General features: G+C 42.8%; 1 protein-coding gene across 1 annotated transcript in view; it reads right to left on the bottom strand.

Annotated features, from left to right (window-relative positions):
* Positions 1–27,333, bottom strand: part of LOC140378270 (multidrug resistance-associated protein 1-like) — a 180,000-nt gene that overhangs the window by 92,700 nt on the left and 59,967 nt on the right. The window contains exons 11-16 of the mRNA XM_072464033.1: positions 18,953–19,120; positions 13,654–13,843; positions 11,677–11,758; positions 11,027–11,123; positions 10,752–10,959; positions 3,497–3,807 (exon numbers count right to left, since the gene is read on the bottom strand). Coding sequence (XP_072320134.1) covers positions 3,497–3,807; positions 10,752–10,959; positions 11,027–11,123; positions 11,677–11,758; positions 13,654–13,843; positions 18,953–19,120 — 1,056 coding nt within the window. The remainder of the gene's footprint in view (positions 1–3,496; positions 3,808–10,751; positions 10,960–11,026; positions 11,124–11,676; positions 11,759–13,653; positions 13,844–18,952; positions 19,121–27,333) is intronic.

Below are 27,333 nucleotides of genomic sequence, written 5' to 3'. Positions count from 1 at the left end.
TAAGTTGTCTCACTGCTGTTCTCCTGGAGACAAGTGCTGTAGATATAAGTTGTCTCACTGCTGTTCTCCTGGAGACAAGTGCTGTAGACATAAGTTGTCTCACTGCTGTTCTCCTGGAGACAAGTGCTGTAGACATAAGTTGTCTCACTGCTGTTCTCCTGGAGACAAGTGCTGTAGACATAAGTTGTCTCACTGCTGTTCTCCTGGAGACAAGTGCTGTAGACATAAGTTGTCTCACTGCTGTTCTCCTGGAGACAAGTGCTGTAGACATAAGTTGTCTCACTGCTGTTCTCCTGGAGACAAGTGCTGTAGACATAAGTTGTCTCACTGCTGTTCTCCTGGAGACAAGTGCTGTAGACATAAGTTGTCTCACTGCTGTTCTCCTGGAGACAAGTGCTGTAGACATAAGTTGTCTCACTGCTGTTCTCCTGGAGACAAGTGCTGTAGACATAAGTTGTCTCACTGCTGTTCTCCTGGAGACAAGTGCTGTAGACATAAGTTGTCTCACTGCTGTTCTCCTGGAGACAAGTGCTGTAGACATAAGTTGTCTCACTGCTGTTCTCCTGGAGACAAGTGCTGTAGACATAAGTTGTCTCACTGCTGTTCTCCTGGAGACAAGTGCTGTAGACATAAGTTGTCTCACTGCTGTTCTCCTGGAGACAAGTGCTGTAGACATAAGTTGTCTCACTGCTGTTGTCCTGGAGACAAGTGCTGTAGACATAAGTTGTCTCACTGCTGTTCTCCTGGAGACAAGTGCTGTAGACATAAGTTGTCTCACTGCTGTTCTCCTGGAGACAAGTGTTGTAGACATAAGTTGTCTCACTGCTGTTCTCCTGGAGACAAGTGCTGTAGACATAAGTTGTCTCACTGCTGTTGTCCTGGAGACAAGTGCTGTAGACATAAGTTGTCTCACTGCTGTTGTCCTGGAGACAAGTGCTGTAGACATAAGTTGTCTCACTGCTGTTGTCCTGGAGACAAGTGCTGTAGACATAAGTTGTCTCACTGCTGTTGTCCTGGAGACAAGTGCTGTAGACATAAGTTGTCTCACTGCTGTTGTCCTGGAGACAAGTGCTGTAGACATAAGTTGTCTCACTGCTGTTGTCCTGGAGACAAGTGCTGTAGACATAAGTTGTCTCACTGCTGTTCTCCTGGAGACAAGTGCTGTAGACATAAGTTGTCTCACTGCTGTTCTCCTGGAGACAAGTGCTGTAGACATAAGTTGTCTCACTGCTGTTGTCCTGGAGACAAGTGCTGTAGACATAAGTTGTCTCACTGCTGTTCTCCTGGAGACAAGTGCTGTAGACATAAGTTGTCTCACTGCTGTTGTCCTGGAGACAAGTGCTGTAGACATAAGTTGTCTCACTGCTGTTGTCCTGGAGACAAGTGCTGTAGACATAAGTTGTCTCACTGCTGTTGTCCTGGAGACAAGTGCTGTAGACATAAGTTGTCTCACTGCTGTTGTCCTGGAGACAAGTGCTGTAGACGTGGTTCTTGTGTGTCCGAGTTAGACTGAGGCACAGACTCTGCCAAGAGGCTCATGAGACTAAGATTTCCCGCTCTTTTTGCCCCTGCAGAATGATCAGCTCGATGTACATGAAACAACGTTGAATCAATGTTGGCATTTTAACCCTAAAATACAAGGTTAAAACAACGTTAAATTAATAACCTTTTTTCGACCATTGGTATTTCAACTGTGACTTTTCAACGTCAACCAAAAATAACCAATCTGACCATAAATCAACGTTGAATCAACGTCTTTTTCTATCTGGGCACACAGCGTTTTGATGCTTAAACTACAGAAAACACTGTCCCCTGGACAGAGCTTCCACTGACGTCTTCTTCTACAGCGCGTCAAACGCTTGCGCTTCTGGCTAGATTGCCCCCTGGTGGCCGTTTTCCAGGGAAGATCTATAAATGAGAATGAACGCTGGGTTCAAAGCGTGGGAAAAAAGTAACGGTTTAATGTCCGGAGATAACCCTGCACCCAAGAAGAGAAGGTTTAAAGTGATTACTACTGAAGAAATGCTCAAAGAATGATATATAGATCTACTGAAATAGTTGGAGCTAAAACCAAAACAAAGAAATGAAGCAGAATCCTGATAGTTGGTTGTAATGAGTCTTACTATAAAACTATTGTGAGGAGATCCTTTTGTTTGCAGAAGAAAACACAAATCCCACATTTAAGCCTAAAATGCTTTTTATAGACGGATATGGCTGTTTTAGTTCAAACTTATTGATCCACAAGATAAATTACTTGATAACATTACAATATTATATCTAGTATCCTTTAAAGTAAGTATAATGGCAAAATATGTGTGTAAAAGAAGAATCAAATATAAGTCAAATACAAGTTAACAGAGAGCAACTCATTAATGTTATAGATGACTGTAATAACATGTACTGTTTGATACCGGAGCTGTTAGAATATAATAATTGGATTTGTGTTGTTGTTTAGGGTCTGCTGGTCAAACCTGCAGCAAAGACAGCAGCACACTGCTTATGATGGATCTTTCACTTACTAATGTGCTTTATGTAACTGTATATGAACTTTACAATGTCATGTTGACTGATAGAAATCTGGATGTCATTTCAGCAAGCGGGGCGGGGTGAGGACCACATGTCCATCAATATTATACTGTTAATGGTTTTGTCATTTACCGCCAGCAGTGGAAATGAGCCATGAGCCACAAAAACTAGCCATACAAGCAACTCGACTTGAAAAATACTAGTTGCAGGTATATTTGATGCGGGAACATTATAACATGGTTAAAAGTTAGAAAAAAATATATATTTAGCAAATATGTCATAATTGATGGAGGCTAACCAGCTAGTGTTTACTAATCAACAGGACTTTTTAAGGAACAGAACAATGTGAAATAAGAATGAGACTGGGGAATGACATAAGGCCAATTGTTGGGAGTCAAATGTGCTGTCCACTCGACCCTGAGTGGCACTACATGATTATTAGAGATGCACCGATATATCGATCCACTATCTGTATCGGCCAATATTCATGTCTTTGGGTTATTTCTATATCAACCTAAAGCACCAGTATCAGTCCGCCAATATAACGCTCAGGTCATCTCTCTTCAGAAACAGGAAGAAAACAAGGTAGAAAAGCAGACACAGAGTCTGAGGAGAGACTGTCGCGACTGCTGTTACGGGAGGAGACAGCGCCACCCGATGATGACATATGACCTGAGAGGTTCAGAGAGACACTGAAGTCTGATCAATCATCTAAATAAAACAGGTCATGCACAGAATGGAGAAGGCAAAATGTACATACTATATAGCCTACCTATATCTAAACAATGTGCTAAATAAATGATCGCTCTATTAATCCATTTCCCTTAATTCATGTGCGTTAGATGAATCTGTAAATCATAACATTATCATCAGGCTCATTCTGAGCATTTCTGCAAACCAATCTTTTAAAGATTTAAAGCATGAGATGTCAAGGTCAGGTACAAGTCAAATAAGGACAGGGCCATCTCACCTGGAAGACGACGTAAAGAATAGCCAATGGGAGCAGCACCAGTCCTATGAGGGGCGTGGCCAGCAGTACAATGATGCAGACCTCCAGCAGCTTAAACAGGTAACCCAGCATCATCTTCACGCCGTCTGGAATCATGCAGTCGATGGAATCTATCTCTTTGGAGAAACGGTTGAGCAGACTCCCACTCGGAGTGCTCTCGAAGAACGCCATGGGAGAGTGGAGAACGTTCTGGAGCAGGTCAGCGTGGAGATGTCTTGATGCGCTTATGCCCCCTAAAGATATTGCCATGGTTGTGGCAAACATGGCTAAACCTGCAAAAAAAACACAAAATTTTGGGAATACCCACAGAGATGCTTATGAACTTTTAAATGGTCATGCAATATGAATCAGGGCCCAACCAGTATTGTATTTGGTGGTATATTTCGGCTGAAATGAGTACAAGAACTCGAAATATTGGCTATTCTTCCTGTTTAAATGTGAGACAGTAGAACACACCCATTCCATTCATTGAGATGACTTCATTAATATGTAGTGTAGCTGTAATATGTATCCATGCAGTAGTCTGTGTGTCTCTGACGCCGTAGTGCAGCTCCAGAAGGACATTCCCCTTTTCACCAGTGCAGCCCTGCATTTACTGTAAACGCTCATGAAACACTGACCCAACTCAACACGTGAGACTTGTGTCTAAAGGGTTTGTGGAACTAGGCCTGTCACAATAATTACTATATCCAATTATTGTTTGATAAATGATGGCAGGAATATAATTTGTGTCAAATAAGTGTCAATAAGTGGAAATTTGTTTGTTATTTTCTTTTAGTACAATAAGATTTGAGCTGGAATCAAGTTACTAATGTACACTTTATTGGGGGAATTTGTCCTCAGCATTTGACCCATCTCCTCAGGAGCCTCGGTGGCTGCATGCAGCACCTGGGGACCAGCTCCAGATCTTTGTGCTAGGCTTGGTTAGGACTACCTTTGCTGGAGGATTTTACCTGGTGCATGTTCTCCCCGGCTGCCTAGATGTTCCATGTTGGGGGTTTAGAGGCCCAAATACATTGTTCCAAAACTGAGTGGAATGGTGGTGTCAAAAACAGTCTGCAGTGCCTTTTTATTTTTGTGCAATATTCTTTTGCAACTGGACTGTCCCAGAACACGTGATAGTGGTTTGCCTCTGGATGCCACAGTTCCTCCAACATTTAGCCCCTCACTGTGAATAATGAGTACTTTGATGATATGGGGTTATTAAAAAAGGGAGTGTCTACAGAGCCGCGTTTTTTTGTGCCGCGGCTCCTGAAACTGCTGGGCCATTTGACCGCGCCGTGGCTCTGCAGCCAGGGCCATTAAAAAAATGGGTCACATTGTTCCAACAGAATGGGACTTTGCGGTTCTTCAATGTGATGTGCACACAACTTCACACTCCTCTTTCCCTCTAATTCCCATTTATTTTTAATATATTTAGTAGCTCGGCCAAGTCATTTAGATAATTTTGATCCACTCTCATAATATCTTTGCATACTTCCCAACCCTTCCGATTTAGTCAGGAATCTCCCGATTTGAAGATATTTCAATCGAAAAATCAAAAATAGACCTTTTCTATGCCATTATCCTTAAAGGCGCAATGGACGATTTTTCGGCGATTTGAGAACTCAGGTGGAAGTGCGCATGCCACTCCCCCGTGCACATGCCACTCCCCCGTGCACATGCCACTCCCCCGTGCACATGCCACTCCCCCGTGCTCATGCCACTCCCCCGTGCTCATGCCACTCCCCCGTGCTCATGCCACTCCCCCGTGCACATGCCACTCCCCCGTGCTCATCCCCCGTGCTCATGCCACTCCCCCGTGCTCATGCCACTCCCCCGTGCACATGCCACTCCCCCGTGCTCATCCCCCGTGCTCATGCCACTCCCCCGTGCACATGCCACTCCCCCGTGCGCATGCCACTCCCCCGTGCGCATGCCACTCCCCCGTGCGCATGCCACTCCCCCGTGCGGACTGATACAACACACATGTGCGTTTGTTTATTAGCGCGACGGATCACATCGCATCTCTCGTCTCCTGTAGATTTCTGTCCACTTCTGAGTCAGCTCGAACTGTCTTTCTCCGTCTTCATTTTGCCCCGTACACTGAGGGAACTATATTATGACAGATCAATGCGCTTAGACACGCGGAAACGTGGGGACGAGCCTCACGTGGCTGCAGGTGAGCGGTAGGTGCGTTTTATGATTGACACGTGGCAGGACTAATCGTCCGTCCACGCCACGAGGAAATAAGACTCAGATTTGGGCCAAAAAAATCTTCCATTCAACCTTTAATTTTGGTAGCGAAGGTGAGTGGGGGGAACAGCTGACATGGGCGCCGCCATGTTTGTTGTGATTACACTGGCTGTGTTTCCGTCAGGTGGTGTTTAATATGAAATCAACATCATGATGAACGACGTGAGTGGTGCCAAAACTAGTGGCGTCAATAATGACAAACCGACAAAAATAAATAAATACAGGTGTAGGTTGTATGACTGTATCAGATGAAGTAAAACGTGTGTCTTCGTTCCTTTTAATTTGTTTTTTATCTCTTAATTCTGATTAAATTTGAAATTGCTCCTTTAGGGGGGCAATTTCCCGCTTTTTTATGCGTTATCTCCCCCCTGGGACGATAGATAGGTTGGGAAGTATGTCTTTGTTTTCCTGTGAATTCAGATCTGTAATTTCTCTTCTTATCTTTTTCATTTCTTGTAGCAATTTAGGACACACCTTCTTGGAATGGTTTTCCAGGGCCAGTATACTACATGGACCAGCACAACCTCTGGTAGGGTCATTGGGTCAAGCGCCCTGGGGGACATTCTGGGCTGCTGTTTTACTTTACGTTTTATTTCTGTGAATCATGTCAAATGTATCAACTGTTTTAAAGGTGCGAATGTGAGAATCAGAAGGTAGTCTACTGAATTTTAGAAATGAAAATCCAAATGTTTTATTTATCCTGAACTTAAATGTAACAAAATGTGAGCTTTTCCTATATCTGAGTCTCCTGGTCAGCTCAATTTAACGATCTGTGCTCGCCTTTACCGGTGTATGTGTCCCTGGCACCACTCCAGGGTGGCATTGTTGGAAACTAATCACGTAAATAACTAGATTTAACCCATAAATTGGAACTCATGAGGAAGACATCCATCTAAATATGTAAACCCTATCTAGCCACGACAAGTATACTGACTAGGGTTTATTTCTCCTCCATATGTTCCGCCTCAGTTTTCTTTTCCTGAGCTCCTCACAGATGTGGTGAACTTTTGTCGTTGTTGACGGACCTTGTATGGAATATCTGGAGCGAAGAAGACATGCTTGGCTTTGTACTGGAGGTCTTCTTTAACCCTTGCAACCTTCAAGACACGTTCCTTCACACGATCGGTCAACTCCTGAGCCATCCAAAAAGCTTCTCTATCCTTTCTTTCCTCTCCTTCTTCTATGCCCACAAGCCTCAGGTTAGGACAACGTGATCTGGACTCCAAATCCATCTGCTTTCTTCTTATTTTTCATGTTGTTGTTCTGCGACTCCAGCGTTGTCACCCTTGCCTGCAGCGCCTCCATCTTGGCCCCCACTGTCTGCAGATCGTCCACACCATCCAAAACATACCGCTCGACTCGTCCATCAGAGTCCCGCTGCCCTCAGCTCAGCAGCTATTGCAGCAGCTACTGCAGCAGATAGATGGCCGTATCATTTCCTACAGCTCAACTCCAATTTCAACAAACAAAGTGAAACAGAATGATTTGTATATTAGAAAATGTAAATATAACAACAATAATGATGCACTATATACCGGTATGTATGTACTTAGATGTGTAATCCATGAACTGTTTACGTATAGTCAGCGAATAAGTATTTGAAAACCTTGTGATTTTGCAAGTTCTCCCACTTATCTTAATATCTTTTTTTTTTAATCCGGAAAACACATTGTATGATTTTAATATAATTTATTTTTATGTTATTACTGCAAATAAGTATTTAAATATATGTGGTACAGAAGATTTACAATTTTACAATTACAGAGGTCAAAAGTTTCCTTTAGCCCTTGACACACTGCTGCGGGGATTCTGGCCACACAGAGCTTTTCTAGATCTGTCTGGTTTCAGTGCTGTTGCTGCGCAACACAGAGTTTCAGCTCCCTCCAAAGATGTTCTGTTAGGCTCCAGAACCTTGATATGCTTCTTACGGAGCCACTTCTTGGTTATCCTGGTGTGCTTTTATTATTTTAAAGCATGACTGCGTAGTGTGTTACCATAGTAACCTTTGAAACTGTGGTCCCAGCTCACCTCAGGTCATTGACCAGCTCCTCCTGTAGTTCTGGGCTGATTCTCACCTTTCTTATCATCACTGAGATCCCATGAGATGAGATCTTGCATGGAGCCCCAGTCTGAAGGAGACTGCCTCATCCAGATTGATGTGACCGCTGCAGTGTGCAGCGTCTGCCCCTACGTCTCTGTCCCATGTGTCGGTCAAACCCACTGATTATCGGAACATATTTATGTTAATCTCATTCATATGTGAAAGGGCAAAGCAGGTAACAGGAAGTGGTGGCAGGGGCAAAGGTTTGTTTGAAATGGCAGAGTGGGAATTTTCCAAACAACAAAAAGTTTTACTTTTTATTGTAAAATTTGAAACATTTAAGCATTTTGATTTTATACCATGCTAATATTAATGTTCCAAGTTCAATTCAATTCAATTTATTTTGAATACAAAAAAGCAGTTGACTCTGAGGGCGATAGTGAAAAACAGATTAAACTATGTTCATAATGACTTGGTAATGTCCCAGCGTCCCATGACCTTAGACAAATGTCCCATGCTCCCCTGTCCTTAGACCCTCCTTCTCGGCCAGGAAAAACTGCAAACCTTTCCTTCACTGTCTGACTCCCCTTTTTAAAGGTGTGGAGGGTCATTGAAACAATGTCAAAAGCAACATTTTGAATGATTCACTATGTCATTCTAGGACAAATTTGTCTTTGTAAACTGTATAATTTTCTAAATGCGGCCCTCTGTGAGTTTGGACAACCCTGATCTAACCCTACCACCTAGGATTAAAATGAGTAACTTTTGTAAAGACACAGTAGGGTCCATATCCCTCCTCACACAAACTCCTCGGATCACTGCACTTCAGTTTACACTGCCTTCCAAATTACTATGTAAATTGTATTCAAGTGTCATAAAGGTCATTTTTTTTTGTTTTCCAGAGAAACTGATGGATGGCATTGTGTCTCAGGGCTCTTTGGGTCAGTGAAATCAATCTCAGACAGTCCAATTAAAGGAAAAACTACTTAAGAAGGATGTTCCACATTCCACTCATTTTCAAACAGTCTTGTTCACTGATGAGTGCCGTGCAGCCCTGGACGGTCCAGATGGATGGAGTGGTGCATGGTTGCTGGACAGTCACCATACACCTACACCTACACCTACAAGGCTGCAACGTCAGCAACGAGGGGGAGTCTTGTACGAGGGGGGAGTCATTTTTTGGGCCAGAATCATGGGGAGAGAGCTGATCTGCCCCTTGAGGGTCCATGAAGGTGTGAAAATGACCTCTGTGAAGTATGTGGCGTTTCTGACTGACCACTTTCTTCCATGGTACAAAAAGAAGTGTGCTTTCCGTAACAAAATCATCTTCATGCAGGACAGCTTCTAATTCAATAAATGACCATTTTCAGTTCTTGACAACAATAACATGGTTTGAAACTCTGTTTTGTGTAATGTAAGCATTGTGCATTGCAAGTTTTTATTTTGGAAAAAAAAAATCACTATCATTGGGAGATTTGTTCAGTAACATTTGAATTGGTCGGACCAGGACCTGAGCACATGGAGCACAAAGACCACTGACGCCTGAAATGAGCGCACACAAACTGGACCGAGCTCCACTATTTGGAGCCGTTTTGCTGCATCATGCTTGTAAAACCTTCTCCTTGTGCAAAGAACAACTTTCAGCCAGTCCACAGACAGAATAAGTACTGGCTGTAAACTTTAGAGCGGTGGAGAGCACTAGTGATGCACAGGTGGTCTTTTGACCCGTTGAGTCTATACATTCTCATTTCATTGTGGCAGGTTTTAAAATACTGAGCACGGTATCACATGTCCGCGCTCCACGTGTATCTGCTTTTAGCCACGTCTAAATTCAGTTCCTCAGTAGACTCATTTCTCAGGGAATATGAGTCGGATTGGAATAAAACATGCAGAATTTTGAAGCTTACATACAGGGACCCACATCTGCTGTCTTTGATTTCTCTGTGTGAGCTGATCGAACTGATTTGCTCCTGCGCTTGAGCAAGTAAGTGATAGAAAGAAAGATGCAAACTCCCGGCTACTTTTTAGATTATTATTAGTCGTGCTGACTTTGTTAAAATGCATCATTGCTCAGGTGCAGATTCTACATGCTGACAATAGTTTAGGAGCTTTTAGAGATGAATCACTAGAGACCATTGTCAGTTTGGGGAAAACTGACAACTTGCTCATACTCGTTGCCTCTCCTCTCTTTACTCAGCTTCATGCGCTCGCTCTTCCTTTGCTGACGATAAACACCCGTTTAGTTAAAGCAGTGCTGCGCGAGCTGAACCGCTGAATGGAGGGCGGAGTTTAAAGTAAGTAGGCTGAGTGGTGATTGGCAGCTGCTGAGCCTATGGACAGAGCTGGGCTGTGAAGGTGTTGCGCAGGTGAAACAGCAGGGGGAGTCGTCCAGGCTGAAACTGCCATACAGCTTCATGACCACATCACACCGTTATACAAATGGATTGGACATTTCAAAGTTGACAGGTAAAGATATGTAACTTGATTACTCCTTCGTCATCCCGGAACGCAACTTGACACAGAGGGCAAAAAAGCACAAGCAAAACATCCCGGACAGCGTCTTAACGAAATATAGTCCAAAGTTGGTTTATTTTGAATCAGATTGTTGAGGTCATTATCATAGTTTTAATTATAGACAACATTATTCTAATTCATCCAAAGACATGCATGTGTAACACTCTAAATTGGCCCTAGTGAATGAATGTGAGAGTGAATGTTTGTCTGTAATGTCTATGTCTCTGTGTTGTCCCTGCCACTAGTTGGCCACTGTCCAGGGTGCACCCCGCCTAAGGCCCAAAGTCACTGGGATAGGCTCCAGTCACCCGCGACCCCGAAAGGGAACAAGCGGGAGAAAATGAATGAATTTCTAATTTAAATTCTCATTTGCATATCTCCAAAACAAAAATGGTGATCATATCTTTTTGCAGTATACGAGCTCACCCTGAGTGAGCCCCAGCGTGGCGAACACGCTCAGCCTCAGGTCGTGGTCCGTCTGGGTCCCGTTCACCGGAGCATCGTCGGCCCAAATGCTCAGCCAGTAGTTGTAGCTCAGAGACGCCCCCTGCTGGAAGGCGTACAGCCCCACGATGAGCAGGAGGAACAGCGGCCCGATGGTTTGAAAGTACTCCTTGTATGTGTCGAGGCGCACCTGAAACACAGCGCTCGGTGTCAGCGCTCACAGTGTCTGGTGTGTGAGCAGAGAATTAGAGACAAACCCGGCCTGTGTGAGCTCGGTCCATCTCCGTCAGTTTGCCAGGATCGTCTGTGGTGAAGTCCAGGAGAGTCTGTGTGTCCACACTGGCCATGTCGCAGCTGGAGACACACATGCAGTCTTCCAATCTCTGTCTTTCTACTTTTGAACTCTCTCTGTTTCTTGTATTATCTTGCTCTCTCAGACTTTCTTTTTCTGATTATTTTTTTCTCTGTCTTTTATTTTCTGATATCTTATCTCTCTCTATATCTTTTTCTTCCTTGTGTCTTCTAATTTCTTATGTCATCGCTATCTTTCTTTGTCTAATATCATCTCTTGTCTCTGGCTTTCTTTTTCTAATTGTCTTACTCTTTCTTTATCTGCTATCTATATCTCTGTCTGTCTGTCTGTCTGTCTGTCTGTCTGTCTCTCTCTCTCTCTCTCTGTCTCTCTGTCTCTCTGTCTCTGTCTCTGTCTCTGTCTCTGTCTCTGTCTCTGTCTCTGTCTCTCTCTCTGTCTCTCTCTCTCTCTCTCTCTCTCTCTCTCTCTCTCTCTCTCTCTCTCTCTCTCTCTCTCTCTCTCTCTCTCTCTCTCTCTCTCTCTCTCTCTCTCTCTCTCTCTCTCTCTCTCTCTCTCTCTCTCTTAGATCTCTCCTTCTCTGTGTAGGGACTTTACCTGAGGAGCTGTTGTTCCTGAGACAGATCAGTGGAAAACTCATTCACACTGAGCCGAGACAAGGACCTGGACCTTCTGCTGCCTGCAACACATCCCAAGAAATAAGAGTTTGAAAAGCCTGTAAACCTGTTAGATGCGCTTTACCCTAAACTAAATTAACCCATCTTTACTTAGTGGTCTCAACAATGTGATGAGCACCCACACAGAGAAGCTAGTCCCTGTAGGTATCTGACCTATACTTAATACAGCTGGGCCGAACTCTTAGCTCATTTCTCCCTGTGGCCCTCAGAGGCAACTGTTGTTGTGATTTTGGGCCTTACAAAAATAAATTGATTTGATTTGATGATTAGCACCTAGAGGAGAGAGATGCAATGCACTGTTCAACTGCAAGAAGTGATAAAGAGTCCTCGCAATCCTTGAGACCACAAAAGGGTGAGCTTAGGTTGGAGCGCTGCTCGCACACGAACAGAATTCACAAAATAGGATTATTTTGGCATTAGAGACAACAAACAATGAATAATAATAGAAGCAAAATATATCAAAAAAGTCATGCATAAAATTTAGAATTTACAAATAAAATATACTTGATCTGAATGTATACACAATTTACAGTTTGTCAGAATAGTGCAGAATAATGACTTTCCTGAAGACCACGATCTGGACCTAATGGAGCTAATGGTTGTTACCTCTGAACCAGGACACAGGCCGGTCCATATTTCTCCTGTTGGCAGACTTATCAACGTCCGAGTTGAGCCCAATGAGGGTAGTGTCGTCCATAAACTTTATCAATTCTACGGAGTCATGGCTGGAGGTGCAGCAGTTTGTGTACAGGGAGAAGAGCAGAGGAGAAAGTACACAGCCCTGTGGAGCACCTGTGCTGATAGTCCGACTGTCTGAGACATTCTAGCCGCACGCACTGCCTCAGTTCCATCAGGAAGTCAGTGCTCCACCTGCAGGTGGAGTCAGGCACGTTGAGCTGGGAGAGCTTGTCCTGGAGCGGAGAAAGGAGGATGGTGTTGCACGTAGAGTTAAAGTCGGCAAACAGGATTCTGGCATAGGTTCCTGGGGAGCCCAGATGCTGCAGGATGAAGTGGAGGGCCAGGTTGATGGCCCACTCCACTCAGAAGCGGAATGGCATATGTTCAGGGCTAACAGTGTTTGTAGTAGAGTCTGACAGCAGCAGAAGGAAAGATCTGTGAAGCACCTACAGGAGCTGATGCCACCACAGAGTCAGAGAAGGTCTTCAGGAGTGGCCCTCCAAAAGACCTGAGTCTCCTCAGGAGGTAGAGCCAACTCTGGCTCTTCCTGTTCAGTGCGTCTGTGTTGTGAGTCCAGTCCAGTTTGTGGTTCAGATTATTTAGACACAAAAGTAAGAGTTCTGGCTGCTTACAACTGTAAGCTTGCATGTATCTTTAAACGTTTACAAGGTACGAGAAGCACTTTATATTGAATGAAAATAGCTACGTACCTAGAGCAATATGTTTCATTGGCGCTGTCTTAAGTATACAGTTTTTTTATGCAAATCTTCTAATTGTGTACTAGTAAGTTATACAGCTAAGATATAAGGATTGGCATGTTATTAGCACGCACTAAATACAATACATTTTCAGTACTTTTTGGGGGGTTGTTTTTTGTTGGTAAGATAGCAAGATATATTGAGATACACCAAAATACATTGGGATATGCTTTTGATCCATAATGCCCAACCTTAACAGGAGCATTAGCATATTGGTCCTGTGTACTGTGTTGAAGCTCGAAACCACAGTAACTAGAAGAAACAAAGACACACAGGGAGAACATGCAAACTCCACAGAAAAAGACCCCATCTAGCCAAACCTGGGGGATATGGTAAATGTGTGATCAACTTGCTGTTGTGTGACAGTGTTGGTGTAACTTTACAGGAAAAAGATCAACATCTTTTCATAGCCAGACGAATAATAAGTAATTACATTACAGGATGCAGAATGTTGGGTGTACCTCGTTCACGGGGTGGTACGTCCGTTTTCTGTGGGCTGACACCAAAGGTCTTGATGAATTTGAAAAAGGATCCCTGTCTATCCATGAGTTGAGAGAAGGAGCCGCTCTCTGAGATGCGGCCCTCCTCCAGGACCAGCACCACGTCACACTGGGGCAGCAGGCTTGCCCCATGGGTCACCAGGATTCGGGTCTGGATCAGCACACAACAGAAGACAACAAAACAAAGAAACATGGATACACGACATGTAACAGCTCCTGGGGATGCAACAGGGCAAGATAAAGGACCTTTTGCCTCTTCCAATCCTGCTAATTTGACCACAGCTCAGTTGGTTTGTGGCTTAATCCCCACTCCCTTCAGCACTTGTGTATAAATGGAACCAAGAACTTTAAATTGTTGCTTCATGTAAAATACTTCAAGGGTAAAATTATTGTAAAGTTGGGAGAAACATCGAGCATTTGATACAATATATAATATAATAATTAATATTTTGGATTTTTCAGATGTACAAAATGGCATTTAAGGTATATTGCACCTTCAAACTATTTAAAGGACACATATTATACATTGTTTGTATTGTTATTGGCCTTGAAACATACTCTTGTACCTTGACTTTGACATCTCATGTTTAACAACATACAAAATGGGTCTACAAAAAGCGCACATTATGTCATATCCGACAGGCATTTCCCATGTCAGGAAATGAATTAGAATCTACTGGAAGCAGAGGGGATTATGAAGAAGATTTAAACAACCCTAACTTGCCCTGACACAGTAACGCTGGCATGCAGTTTTAATTAACACGATTTGAAGAAAAATGCTCAGAACAAGAAAGAGCACAGGAGATTTCCAGGTTATAGTATTAATAATATAATGTACAATAATGTAATATTTGTCTGAAAAATCCCTATTTCACCCTCAAAACATGAAAAACAAAGTAATGCTTCGGGGGCTAAAAAATCGAAAGTGACAGACTGTAAGATGGGCAGAAAGCTGACCCTCTTAAGCTCCTCATGCTTATATGGCCTTTACAGTCTCTGAAACGGTGCCCCCGGAGGTGAACGCCGCACAGACAAACACTCAATGTGATGCAGACTCGCCGAGCCCCCAAGGGGCGGACAGAAGGAAGGCCATAAATGTACCACAGCTGGCCCGCATGTTACACCTCAATTATGTCCAAAAATAATGAAACACACTCACAAATGTAATACACTTTGATCAGACAGGATTTATACTTATAATCTTTTTTATTTATTTCTACCTTATTTGGGTAAACACAGTTATTTGACAAATGTTGAGGGTGTGGGAAGTTAAAGAAGTATGTTACTGTATGTTCACAGGTTTGTCCGATATCCCTGTTCGTCCGGACTGCCTGGAATGCTAATTTAGTCACTTCCGCTCCTCTTCTTTCCTGTCCATCAGTCCGTGTCCATTTACCCATGTGCTCAATTATCTCCACCTCCCAGCAAGAAAAATAAAATGGAACTTGAAAGAATACAGATGGGTCAGGAATTAGGATGTTTATTTTGGAGTAGATAAGTTAGATTGATGTTTTTCTTTCCACTTTAGACTCATCAACTGATCAATTCCTGCTTCCATTGGGAGATTGAGGTAGTGGGGAAATTGGGTCTGAATGAAATGTCGGATTTAGAAATAGCCAAACAGGTGGGTGTTTGGAAGGTTAGATTTCATATGCAGGAAATGAATGTAGCAAAAATGTCCTCATCATACAAGACCATTTTGCAAACGCTTGGTCGGAACCAGGTTGAAATAACTAATGATTTAGAATGGGTGCATTGAGGGAAACTTTGAGTAAACAATGTATTTCATTTTTTATCTTAATTATATTCATATTAACTGGGTTTCTTAAGATATTGCTCAGCTTGATTGATGCTTGGGATCAGACCACAGAGTGCAGAGAAGATAAAGATGACTTTCTCAGCTTGGAGCCATGAGAGACTACAAGAGATGTGTGACTTTAGTATAAAATTGTATTGATGTTTGACTGACTGATAATAATGTCAAAAATGAAGGAGTGCCAGTCCTCCAGATTTTTTTGGAAGTTGTATTATTGACCTTCGGACACGTGCTGGTTTACGGGCCCAAACAAAATTATTCATGAGTTTGTCGATAGTTTGGAAAAAGGATTCTTTTATATGGATTGGTATGTGTTGGAAAAAATAAAAAACTGAAGAAATGTTATCTAAATCAAATTGACTCGTCCTGCAATAGAACGAGGGAATGTATTCCATCTGATTAGATCTGCTTTACATTTATCCATACGAATTTTTTTTGTGAAAAGTAGATCAAAGAAGCGCTTTAGCACAGCACCTGAGCTTAGCCATCTTACTTCAGTGTGGTATGGCAGGCCATGGGTACTGTTACTGTCACTGAGAAGCAGTCAAACTGACCATGATTCAAACCTCTGCCTCGGATGAAACAAACCGTTTGAACAACAATCTCCATGACGTGATCCATTCTTAACGGCTTCCAACACAATGCCTTCCGATTCAAAATACAGTGAAATGTCCAGAAATGACCTCCTCCATTTGCAGCTTGAACTTTCTCTCTGAACTTTGTCACAACACCTGCCTTTTTCCTGACCATTGATGGTGCACTGTCTGTAGCCAGGCCACAGCATACACACCAAGCACACGCTTTTCCATTCACCTCCGAAAATAAAAAAGGAATTAGTCCATTTTGCTTGTAAAATCCCACACTTGTTGTCCACTTTTCTCTTTTTTTAGAGAGACATAGCTGATGAGGGTGTCACGGTCAACAACAGGAAAGCAGGCAAATGAGAGGAAAACAGGAATGCTGCATTGCTGCCATCTGCTGTTGCTTCTGAGTCATAGTCTTGTTGTCTACCACGGTGCACCATCAGCATCAACGGCGGACAATTCAGGGAATGCAGATCGTTTTTTCCCCCTTCATATTTTGGACTCGTGCCGGGCCGGTTCAGACCTCCTGCGGGCTGATGCCGTTCTTCTGATTGACATCCCTGATCTGAACTAAGCAGTGTGGCGATAATGTGGTAAATGTTTGTTTGTATTATTGTGTTCATGAAAACTGTAGCCAAGCGAACAAGGAACCGCACTGCCTACTTGGAGGAGGAAGTCACCGTGTGTGCTCAGCGAGCTGTCCCAGAAAAAAGTTCAAATGAAGGAAAACGCTGAGGCTGCAAAACAAGTAAAAGTATGTAAATGAGGAAACTAAGTACTTAACATTTGTTTTATGTATTTTAAAGTGCATTTTGCCAACTTAATGTAATCCAATGAGTGTTAAGTTTACCTGAGCACTTTAGCTTAGCACTTATGGTTTGAAATGTATTGAAATATTGCTGAAGGGCCATTCATTTTGAAGTGTCTACATTGTTTGGTCCCATGCATTAACAAAAATAGAAACTGACATACAAAGTACAAACCAAAAACAACTTCAGTCTCCTTGAGCTGAACTATTAGTCTTCAGATCACTGGCCTATTCCCCATCTATTCCTGTGTTACACAATGACATGGCTTACTGCGGGTTACATCTCAGCGCTGTAGACTCTTTTGTGACACAGTTGCAGTTGAGTCTGGTCATCCCCTTCTCTGTCGTTCCTTGAGTCAAACTCAAAGAGAAGTGTGCAGTGAGATGTGTTTATTCCCGTGCTGCATGTGAAACAAATAAGCTCATTGCTCATCTATAATGTAGAGCAAAATCAAACCTCTCTCTCCTGAGATTAGCAATGTTTTATACTTCACTCATTGATTCTGCAGAAATCCCCAATGGGTTTCAGTCTTTGTGATTTTTTTTCCTTTCTTTTTTACCTGTAATCTGTCGTGTCTGTTTTGGACGGACCACGCCTGTTCTGTATTGGCTAATCCATCTGTCAATCCACAGATATATCATACTGGGGGAAAAAAATAAAATACAGACAAAAAACTGATTGCATCAGTGGGTCAAAACAGGTCATCTACAGGTGTTCTGAAAAGATGAGGCAAGTGTTAGTGGTATAAAGATGAAGGGCTTTCCATATTATGACAGCAGTCAGAAGAAATCCGAGGCACTCATTTGTGTGGAATTAAAAGTCTTCCATTAGAATGGACACGGTATCTAAATCTATTTCTTTGTTTAGGCCTGGATGTGGCATTCTATGAATAAATCCAGAATGTTTCCCTCTGTAGGAGCGTTGTTTTTGATCCCCACCTCTCTGAACTTTTTTCATGACCTCCAGATTCATGACTTTTAGACTGTATGATATATGTGTGGCTTGTTTTTTTCAAATGTTTTGCGATCGGAAGCTTTCTACAAATGCTGCCACAAGCCATCAAGTCCTCAACAAAGAAATAGACTGGCGGCCATACCTGCTGGCCAATGCCTGATCTCATCCGCTCTCAGAAGCTAAGCAGGACAGGGCCTGGTTGGTATTTGAATGGGAGACCGCAGGAACCTTAGGTGCCATAGTGAGGCGCTAGAGGAAATGTCCTCATGTCTTAAGGTAAGACACTTCACTTCACATTGCCTAAGCACTCAAAGGGGCCTAAGTGCCTTGAAGGTGGAAAAGTGCAATATAAATACACTATAATAACCATTTTTTTCTCTCCATATGAATCTGGTATGTTTAAGATGATGTTGGGGAATACTTACTGAATGTTCTTCTATCTCTCAGTCATACAGTATAATCTCATGTTGCATCTAAATGCTTGTGTATGCATCTAGTCTTTGTAAATAACTGTTAATTGATCACACTATCTTGGTACTATCTTGACTTGGTAATTTGATCATTGCCCCGATGAAGATGCTAGTGTCGAAACGTGTCGGCAGACCATGCTAATAAATCAACTTTTAATTGCTCAGATTTCTACCATGACTGCTTTCACACTGCCTGGTAATAATATAGCACATTCTTCTTCTGTGTACCAGATATTAGTCTGGATTTTCCAGGCAACAGTATCTCTACTTTTCTCTGAATTGTAAGTGTTTTTGTGAGGACCAGAGAAGGAGCAGAAAAGGCGAGCTTGTGGATTAACGACAGCGGGTCATCAAAAAGATAGATTTGTAACGAATAATGTAACATGATTAAAAGTCAATTTTGAATGGAGTGTGTCCTTCAAAATAGTAGGCAGACTTGCTGAGTAATCTTGTAAATAAGGGTATAAAGTGATATTTCTAGACTTGAGGTTAATATGTTGAGGTTTTAGGTTAGTTTTACTGTCTGTTAGTTTTATTTTTTAAATAAATGAGCTACAGTTATCAATTTCCAGCATAGCTATACCAACTTGCTCCATTGAAATAACACCACATAGTTGCTTTGGTTACCCGGCCCCGGAGCAGTCCGTTGGGTCCCATGACTCGTTCAAATATGTGCTGTCCCACGTGAGCGTCCACAGCCGACAGCGGGTCATCAAAAAGATAGATATCTGACTTTCTGTAGATGGCCCGGGCCAAGCTGATCCTCTGCCTCTGACCCCCAGACAGGTTCAGGCCCTAGACAACATGAGCAGAAAAGCACTAGTAGTCAACATCAAGATCTATTCAAATATCTGGATTGGCTATTGCTAGTTTAAAACTTCTTTGGTACAAGCCCAAACCGTGTGATTTGGACTAGAGCCAAGTCCTTTGATACTGCAGCATTTTCCCCATAACTGACAAGGACTGACAGGGACCTAAAGCTTTCACAAAGGTCGGATTTTGTGGCCCTTTTTGCCTATTTCCTTTTTTTTGCGGATTGCTCACATGGAGATTACGTGTGCTATCCACTCCACAGTGGCACTGTTTTTGCCTATTTTTAGATCATGAAGTCTCAGTTCTAAGTCCTTCAGACTCGCTCTGCTCTGCTTTAGCAAATTTCACTCTGACTATATAAGCAGCATATTTCTGATATTATGGATGAGTTATGGGAGCTGAAAGCCGAGGTAGTCACACTGGAGCGAGACAAGACTATGGAAATCAAGATCCGGGATTTGGAGTCCAGGTACCACAGCGAGGGTGGATCAGTCTCTCACTGAAGCTGCTCTCCAGAGTGGACAGAGTGTCCTGCAGGGGGCGACACTCATGGTCCAGCGTAGGTGTGAATCTAGCCAGGACCCTTCTGTCCCCCACCTCCTGCACCGAGTCCAGAGCACAGCCCAGGACGGAGCTGGACTTCTTGATGACTTTGTCCAGCTTCTTCCTCTCCCTCTCTGTGATGATGCTGCTCCAGCAGGCCAAACTGTACAGGAGGGCTGATGCCACCACACAGTCGTAGAAGGTCTTCAGGAGTGGCCCTGTCACTCCAAAAGACCTGAGTCTCCTCAGGAGGTAGAGCCGACTCTGGCTCTTCCTGTACAGTGCGTCTGTGTTATGAGTCCAGTCCAGTTTGTGGTTCAGATGAACACCCAGGTACTTGTATAAGTCCACTCTCTCAATGTCCCGTCCCTGGATGTTCACTGGTGAGGGGGGCAGTGGGGTGGCGTCTGTGGAAATCCACCACCATCTCCTTGGTCTTCCCCGCGTTGATGAGGAGGTGGTTCCGCTGACACCAGTCCACAAAATCCTGCTCCAGTCCTCTGTACTCCGCATCATCGTCGTCCGTGATAAGTCCGATGATGACAGAGTGGTCAGAGAACTTCTGCAGGACACAGCTGTCTGTGTCGTGTCTGAGGTCTGCAGTGTAGAGGGTGAAGAGAAAGGGCGCGAGGACAGTGCCCTGGGGCGCCCCCACACTGCAGGTCCGAGTGTCAGACACACAGTCCCGTGCTCTCACAAACTGGGGAAGGCAGAGGTTATCCTCATGCAAAAAAGACTGAACTGCAGCAAGAAAGGTATCACAAACATGGGTTATGTGAATTCAAGTAATGGTCACGTTTTGAATAAAGTGCTGAATGTAAGGTGATCTATTTGTTTTTTGCAAATGCTTATAAAGCATTAATGTAATTGTGAGGATGCTGATGAGAAATATGGTCATCCTGCTTTTGTCACAGGTATGGTAAAATGGTAACAATCAAATCACATTTATATAGCGCTTTTCTACCATCAAGGCACTCAAAGCGCTTTACATCAAGGAACCAGTCACCCATTCACACACTCGCCCCTGGTATCCGCAGATACCAGGGGCGAGTCAGGTTAAGCGCCTTGCCACAGGCACAACGACAGTATTCCCATGAGGCAGCTGCAACCTGCGGGCCAGTGGATCTGACCACTCTGTCGAACCGCCGACCTTCAGATCAGAAGACAAGCACTCTACCACTGAGCTACTGCCGTCCCAAAAGCAGGACAGGCAGATGGAATATTACTTGGTAATGACTTTTACTTACAAGAGTAGTTTTTTTATACAAAGTCCGGTGATGTTTTAACTGGCAGGCAGGTCCGGTGGAAGGTGGATTAGCCACAGAGCCGAGCAGGCGTCTTGCCAATCAGAATCAGAATATCGTTTATTGCCATTTGTCAATGAACACAATTCACAGACAAAGGAACTTGTCCTAGTAATTTGATGCAACACAAACAACAAAACATTGAACACTGAATACAAAACGGCATGATATGTAAATAATAAAATAAAGTTATGTAGTGCAATAAGAGTGAGCATTAAAGTGAGTGCAAGGTGCTTAGGAAGTGTTCATGAGTTCAACGACAGAGGGAAAGAAACTGTTCTTGTGACGGGAGCGCACATTACGCTGTAGTCTCTGTTTGTCCCTGGTTGTGGCTCCAGCGTACCACACGGTGATGGAGGAGGTGAGGATGGACTCAAATGATGGCCGTGTAGAACTGCACCATCATCTTCTCTGTCAGATTAACTTTCCTCAGCTGCCACAGGAAGTACATCATCCTACCAAGAGGGAACAGGCGAAAATCGTGGTCGAAGACAGAAGGCTGAGGTAATATCCAGGGCAGAGACGAGGCAGGCAGGTCAGGGACAGGCGAGGTCGGCAACAGGGAATATGTCCGGGGGAAAATGCTGGAAAGTCAGGCATGAGACAAGAACAATCTGGCACTGGCGCAGAGACAGGAGCAGAGACAGGAGCAAGCTTAAATGCAGCCAGAGCTGAATCAGGTGTGAAGAGCTGGCCTGATGAGGAGGCGTGGCTGACTGGAGTGGAAAGATACCAGCAGACAGGAGGTGAGCAGACAGTGACAGGTTTGGATTATTTTCTTTCTTTCTTCTTTCTTTTTTGTATTGCTAAAACAACAATCAGTTGTCAAAGTGATGTTAATGTCACCAAATTAAAGATGTTTAGAAAATAAAACTACAAAAAATACATTTAAGTTTCATACTTTTGAGTTATTGATTGACACATAGTTGGGTGCTACATGTTGGTTATCTGTTTTGTACATGCACTCTTTGTCTAGTTACATTCACTCATCTGAGTGCTATATGTGGGATATTGGGTATGTGGTAGCGGCAGAAGAGCGTAGTAGTTTGGTATCGGGACTGGGCTGGAAGATTTTTTACAATCTTTTATACGGTTTTGGGTTCAGCACATGGCTTTCTCTACCTCCTCATTGAGTACCTGATTAGCATCCGAATGCCCTGGGCATCTACCTTTCCAGGGATTCCAGGGAAACAACCGTAAGGTTGAATCTTAAACAAGCGGTTCTATTTAAGGGCGTTTTTTCTTTTTTAAACAAAGATTGCCTCTTTAACTCCTTTTTCGAACCATTAAGATGATCTTAAAGCCACCAACCACTCTATTGAAGACAGTGAGGTGAAGATGAAGCAGGTAGAAAATATGGAGATGGCATCTCCTCCTACATTTTAAATTTAAAACACGTTCAATTTGGCCACAAGACTCAAAACCCATGAGCAATGGAATTTTATAAATCTGTAGCTGAAACACCTTATGATGTGGTCACCCTGAATTGAACCAGATCGCAAGTTTTTTAAATTAAAAAAAAATCCATGTTTCTTAAAACGTTTTCTGATTGAAAAATGTTTATACATTTCCAAGCTGAATGTAATTATATGTAAATATAGTGGCTATCTAATAAAATAGCGCCCTCTTCAAATTCGATTTTTTAAAATTCCCAAAAATAATAATGATTTCATATGTGACAGCACATAATGTGATTTATATATAAACAACTGTGTAAAGTTTCAGATCTCTGGGAACAGGCATTTTGGTGCTTTGACCTTTTTGTATCAAATCAAATCAAATCAAATCAATTTATTTTTGTAAGGCCCAAAATCACAACAACAGTTGCCTCTGAGGGCCACAGGGAGAAATGAATCAACAATGTCTGTGGTGGCGATGGAGTCAGACAATGTCTGACTTCAAAGTATATTCAGAAACAAGTGATCCAAATATGTGGCTCAGCAGCCCAAATGCCGGAACATGTCGGCCTCGGTGAAACTGAGATAAACCCCAAAAAAGATTTTTTTTTTCAAATGTGTGATTTTCGTTTTTTTGCAGAATGTGCTAGTTGAAGTTATGAATAAGCCCCTGTGTGCTTCAGATAACACTATTGGTTGTCTTAAACGTATACATTAAGCTGTTAAAAATGTGGTGTTTTCGGGTCTTTTTCCTGCTCTCCTGGGGGGCGTCACCTTTTTCTAGCCAACGTATTGTTTACATTTTCCACCAATCAGCTGTGATCCTCATGGCAGCTGCTGCTCCGTGTTTTCCTCTCATTACTCCAGACCGTCTGCAGAGCACAGTCTTCAGAGCTTACATTTCCTGGACTACATTGCAACGGAACTGTTTACTCAGGTACACTTTTACTTTACTACTAAATTATTGCTTTAACGCTGTGTTTTAAGGCGGTCTCGTGATCACTTTAGAATCTTACTTGTCTGCTCCGGTGGTGCTAATGCTAAGCTAACATGTTGCTTCAGTGCACTCTGCAATACGGGCTTAATGTGACTACTTGCTGTTATCACCATGTTATCGGGTTATTTTTCGGCGTGGGTTGGCCCGTGGGTTGTGTGGGTCGTGCTTTGTGTGTATTTTATGGTGCTAAACCGGCTGTTAGCCCCACAGTCCGGAGCTAATCGCAGCTATTCGGAGCTAAGTTGTAAGCTAAATTTTGCTATGCTATCGGGTTATTTTTCGGCGTTTTGTCTGTACAAATTATATACTTATGTAGTATTTCTTGACCCGTGGGTCGTGCTTTGTGTCTGTTTTATGCTGCTAAACCGGCTGTTAGCCCCACAGCCCGGAGCTAAACGCAGCTAAGTTGTAAGCTAAACTTTGCTATGTTGTCGGGTTATTTTTTGGCGAGGGAAGAGAAAAAAACTACAACTCCCGATACCACTTCTGGTCACGTGGCTTACGTACGTTGCACGTCACGCACGCACTGCGTCACTCGAACCAATCACGCGCTTGCCAGGCCATTATCAGCTTCCTGTGTGTCTCTCTGTGCACGGTGTTGGGAGAGACAACAGGACGGCTGAACCAGGTAAGCTTTGCGACTAAAACACCCGCTTTTAATCACTTTAATGTGCGCCGGTTTTAAACTCGAGTGTATGTTTATGTTTTGGTGTGTTCTGCAAGTGTTTTGCTTTTACGAGCAGTGTTATCTCAAGTGAGCTAGCTAGCATCGCTAGCCGAGGGCAGATGTCCCAATATCTCCTCGTTTTGCATCTTAAATACACCGTTAACGTCACAATGTGAACTGTTATCTGTGAAGCGTGTTATTCCCATATTACTGTTAACCCTAATCCTTTTATTCCCCTTTTCAGAATTGGCAAAGACACCCTGACTGACATGACCTGTCTCTACGTGAAGTCTGCTAAGGAGCGTGGTAAGTGTAAAACATTATTTTGGTGATTTTCATGTTTTAATGATTAGAGTATAATTAACCATAAGCAACATCTGTTTTTCAGGTGAGCCTGCAGTTTGCTGGCCACACCAAATTCTCCCCTGATTGCGGCTTTGGACTTATCAAGCGAGCATACATGAAGACCAGGGTTGACGCTTTGGAAGACTTCGCTGAGGTTAGTTTATATCATTTGACTACTGTAATGTGTAAACATTAGCCTGGCAGAACTTCAGTGCTGCTCTTTGTTCTGCTTAAGATATGTTTCTTCTGTTCTCATTTTTTTTTTACATTGTCGCCCTTGTCATCAGGTAGTGGAAAACAGCTCTCCTGAGTCTCACCTCAATATCCCACTTCTTCAGACGGCTTCCAAAGATCCAAGAGTTATCAGCACTTCAGGTATTTATATTGAAACTCTCACATTGTGTTAATGAGTGTTTTATGTGAAATAGTTAGCCATTTCTTAAATGTCCTGTTATTTGTTTACAGCTTTGATGCCAAGAGCCGAGAGTCACAGCACAGAAGAGTGCACAGACGAAGAAGAGGATGAGGATGTGATCTCTGATGTAATTGGACTCTGGTGGTGTACATATCATATCTATTATCTCATATCTCATATATTCAAAGCCATGGACCTGTTGCAGTTCGTATACCTGGCCCTGGCATCTGTTTATAAGAGTTCTTCTATTAAGAGAGTTTTTTAAACTTCCTATAAGTTACTGTCCTTTCCCCCTGTATCTACTGTGTTGTAACATTAAAGGCTCTTATCTTATCTTATATTATCTTTTGTTGTTTGTACTGAATCACCTGTGAATTATGTTTATCGACAAATGCAATGAACCCTATTCTCATTCTGATTCTTTGATTCTATTCAGGGCCTTTTGTAATCCAAGTATTTCCATTTTAATACAGTAACTTCTTATTCTAATTCAAGTCCAGTTACCATCAATAACAACACTCCTCTTGAGTCTTGAGTGACAGCTGTAGGGGGAGGTGCTGTCAGTGTGACAGGGGGGAGGGCTTATCTCAATGAGATGCAAATGAGCCCCGCCCCCTGTGACTCTGGGCTCACTACGGTGAGAAACTTTGGAAGCCGTTTTCTCAGTGAAAGGTTTTGAGAGTTGATTACATTCAAATGACCACAACTTACTCAAATATGATCAGATCTACATGAGTGAGACATCATTGGAAAGCTTTGAATTCACACTTTCAGAATCTGTGAATAACTCGGAAAATAAAACTGTGAAAATGTCTCCGGGTAGACATGTACCTGCTTTATCCACGGTCAGACACATATGTGCCAACTGTGCCAAACTGTTTTATTACAATTTTAGCTCCTCTATGAACATAAAACATACATTTTGATGTTTTGTAGGCCACTAATACATATTATAACTGCTAAAAACAATGAATGTGTCTCTCCATGGCCTAGCACCAAAGTACATCTTGGATATGTTAGTGCCATATGAACCATCTCGGACTCTGAGGACCTCAGGGACCGGCCTCCTGCTGGTGCCAGAGTCAGGACTAAACATGGACCGGCCTCCTGCTGGTGCCAGAGTCGGGACTAAACATGGACCGGCCTCCTGCTGGTGCCAGAGTCAGGACTAAACATGGACCGGCCTCCTGCTGGTGCCAGAGTCAGGACAAAACATGGGGAATCTGCGTTTCAGTTTTATGCAGCTAAAATCTGGAACAGTCTTCCTGAAGATGTGAGACAGGCTTCTACTCTGACAATGTTCAAATCTAAGCTAAAAACAGTTTTGTTTAGCTGCGCATGTGACTGAAAGGATTTTTTCTTTGCACTCTTCTCTTTTGTTTGTGATTTTATTAGTTTAGACAATCAGTTGGATTGATATTTTTTAATTTAGTTAATTTTATTGTATTTCTGTTTCTGTAATTTCTTTGTGATTTGAATGCATTTTTCCTGCTGTGAAGCACTTTGAATTGCCTTGTGTATGAAATGTGCGACACAAATAAACTTGCCTTGCCTTGCCTTGCCTTGAATGTGAAAATGTGTAAATATGAGTTTACCCATGAATTTCCCATATTGAGGTGAAAAAAAAATAAAGAATATTTTTATTTTATTTTTGTGTTGGTATAATGTCGGTGTAATCCCTCATTCGTCCAGGCGTGTTCCATAGTAGAAAAAGCTTCAATTGTAGTCATCTGGACTCAGTTTGAAAAAATAGACGTTTCGACTCTCATCCAAGAGTCATTGTCAATAAAAGAATTTAGATCGAGAACTCCGATATTAATACTGTTCTGTGGTAAGACCCACCCATTGGGCGGAGCCTTCCTGAAGTAGAAAGAGTTGTTTGTTTCAACAGAAACTCCCCCCTTGTATCTACCGAGCTAGCCTATTCAGAATCTTAATGGGCTATTAGAATCCTCTTTGTCTTTGTGAGACCCTGGCTCAACCACCCTGAGTACCTGATTAGCATCTAAATGTCCTTGTCCTGGTCCTCTACCTTTCCAGGGGTTCAGTAACCAATTATAAATAACAGGAAGATTGAACCTTAGCCCTCCATTTCTGTTTAAAGAAGGTCTTTCTTTTTTAACAAAAATAGCTTCCTTGACTCCTCTTTCAAACCATCTTTTCTCCCTGCTTCCCTGAGGTGAAGGTTTTAAGCAGGGAGAAAAGATGGTTTGAAAGAGGAGTCAAGGAAGCTATTTTTGTTAAAAAAGAAAGACCTTCAAACAGAAATGGAGGGCTAAGGTTCAATCTTCCTGTTATTTATAATGGGTTACTGAACCCCTGGAAAGGTAGAGGACCAGGACAAGGACATTTAGATGCTACTCAGGGTGGTTGAGCCAGGGTCTCACAAAGACAAAGAGGATTCTAATAGCCCATTAAGATTCTGAATAGGCTCGGTAGATACAAGGGGGGAGTTTCTGTTGAAACAAACAACTCTTTCTACTTCAGGAAGGCTCCTCCCAATGGGCGGGTCTTACCACAGAACAGT

The sequence above is a fragment of the Eucyclogobius newberryi genome, unplaced genomic scaffold, assembly GCF_026437365.1.
Source record: "Eucyclogobius newberryi isolate DKJ021-1_F unplaced genomic scaffold, fEucNew1.0.hap1 SCAF_4, whole genome shotgun sequence".
Classification (NCBI taxonomy): Eukaryota; Metazoa; Chordata; class Actinopteri; order Gobiiformes; family Gobiidae; genus Eucyclogobius; species Eucyclogobius newberryi.
This window is presented reverse-complemented; position numbering and strand designations above follow the sequence as displayed.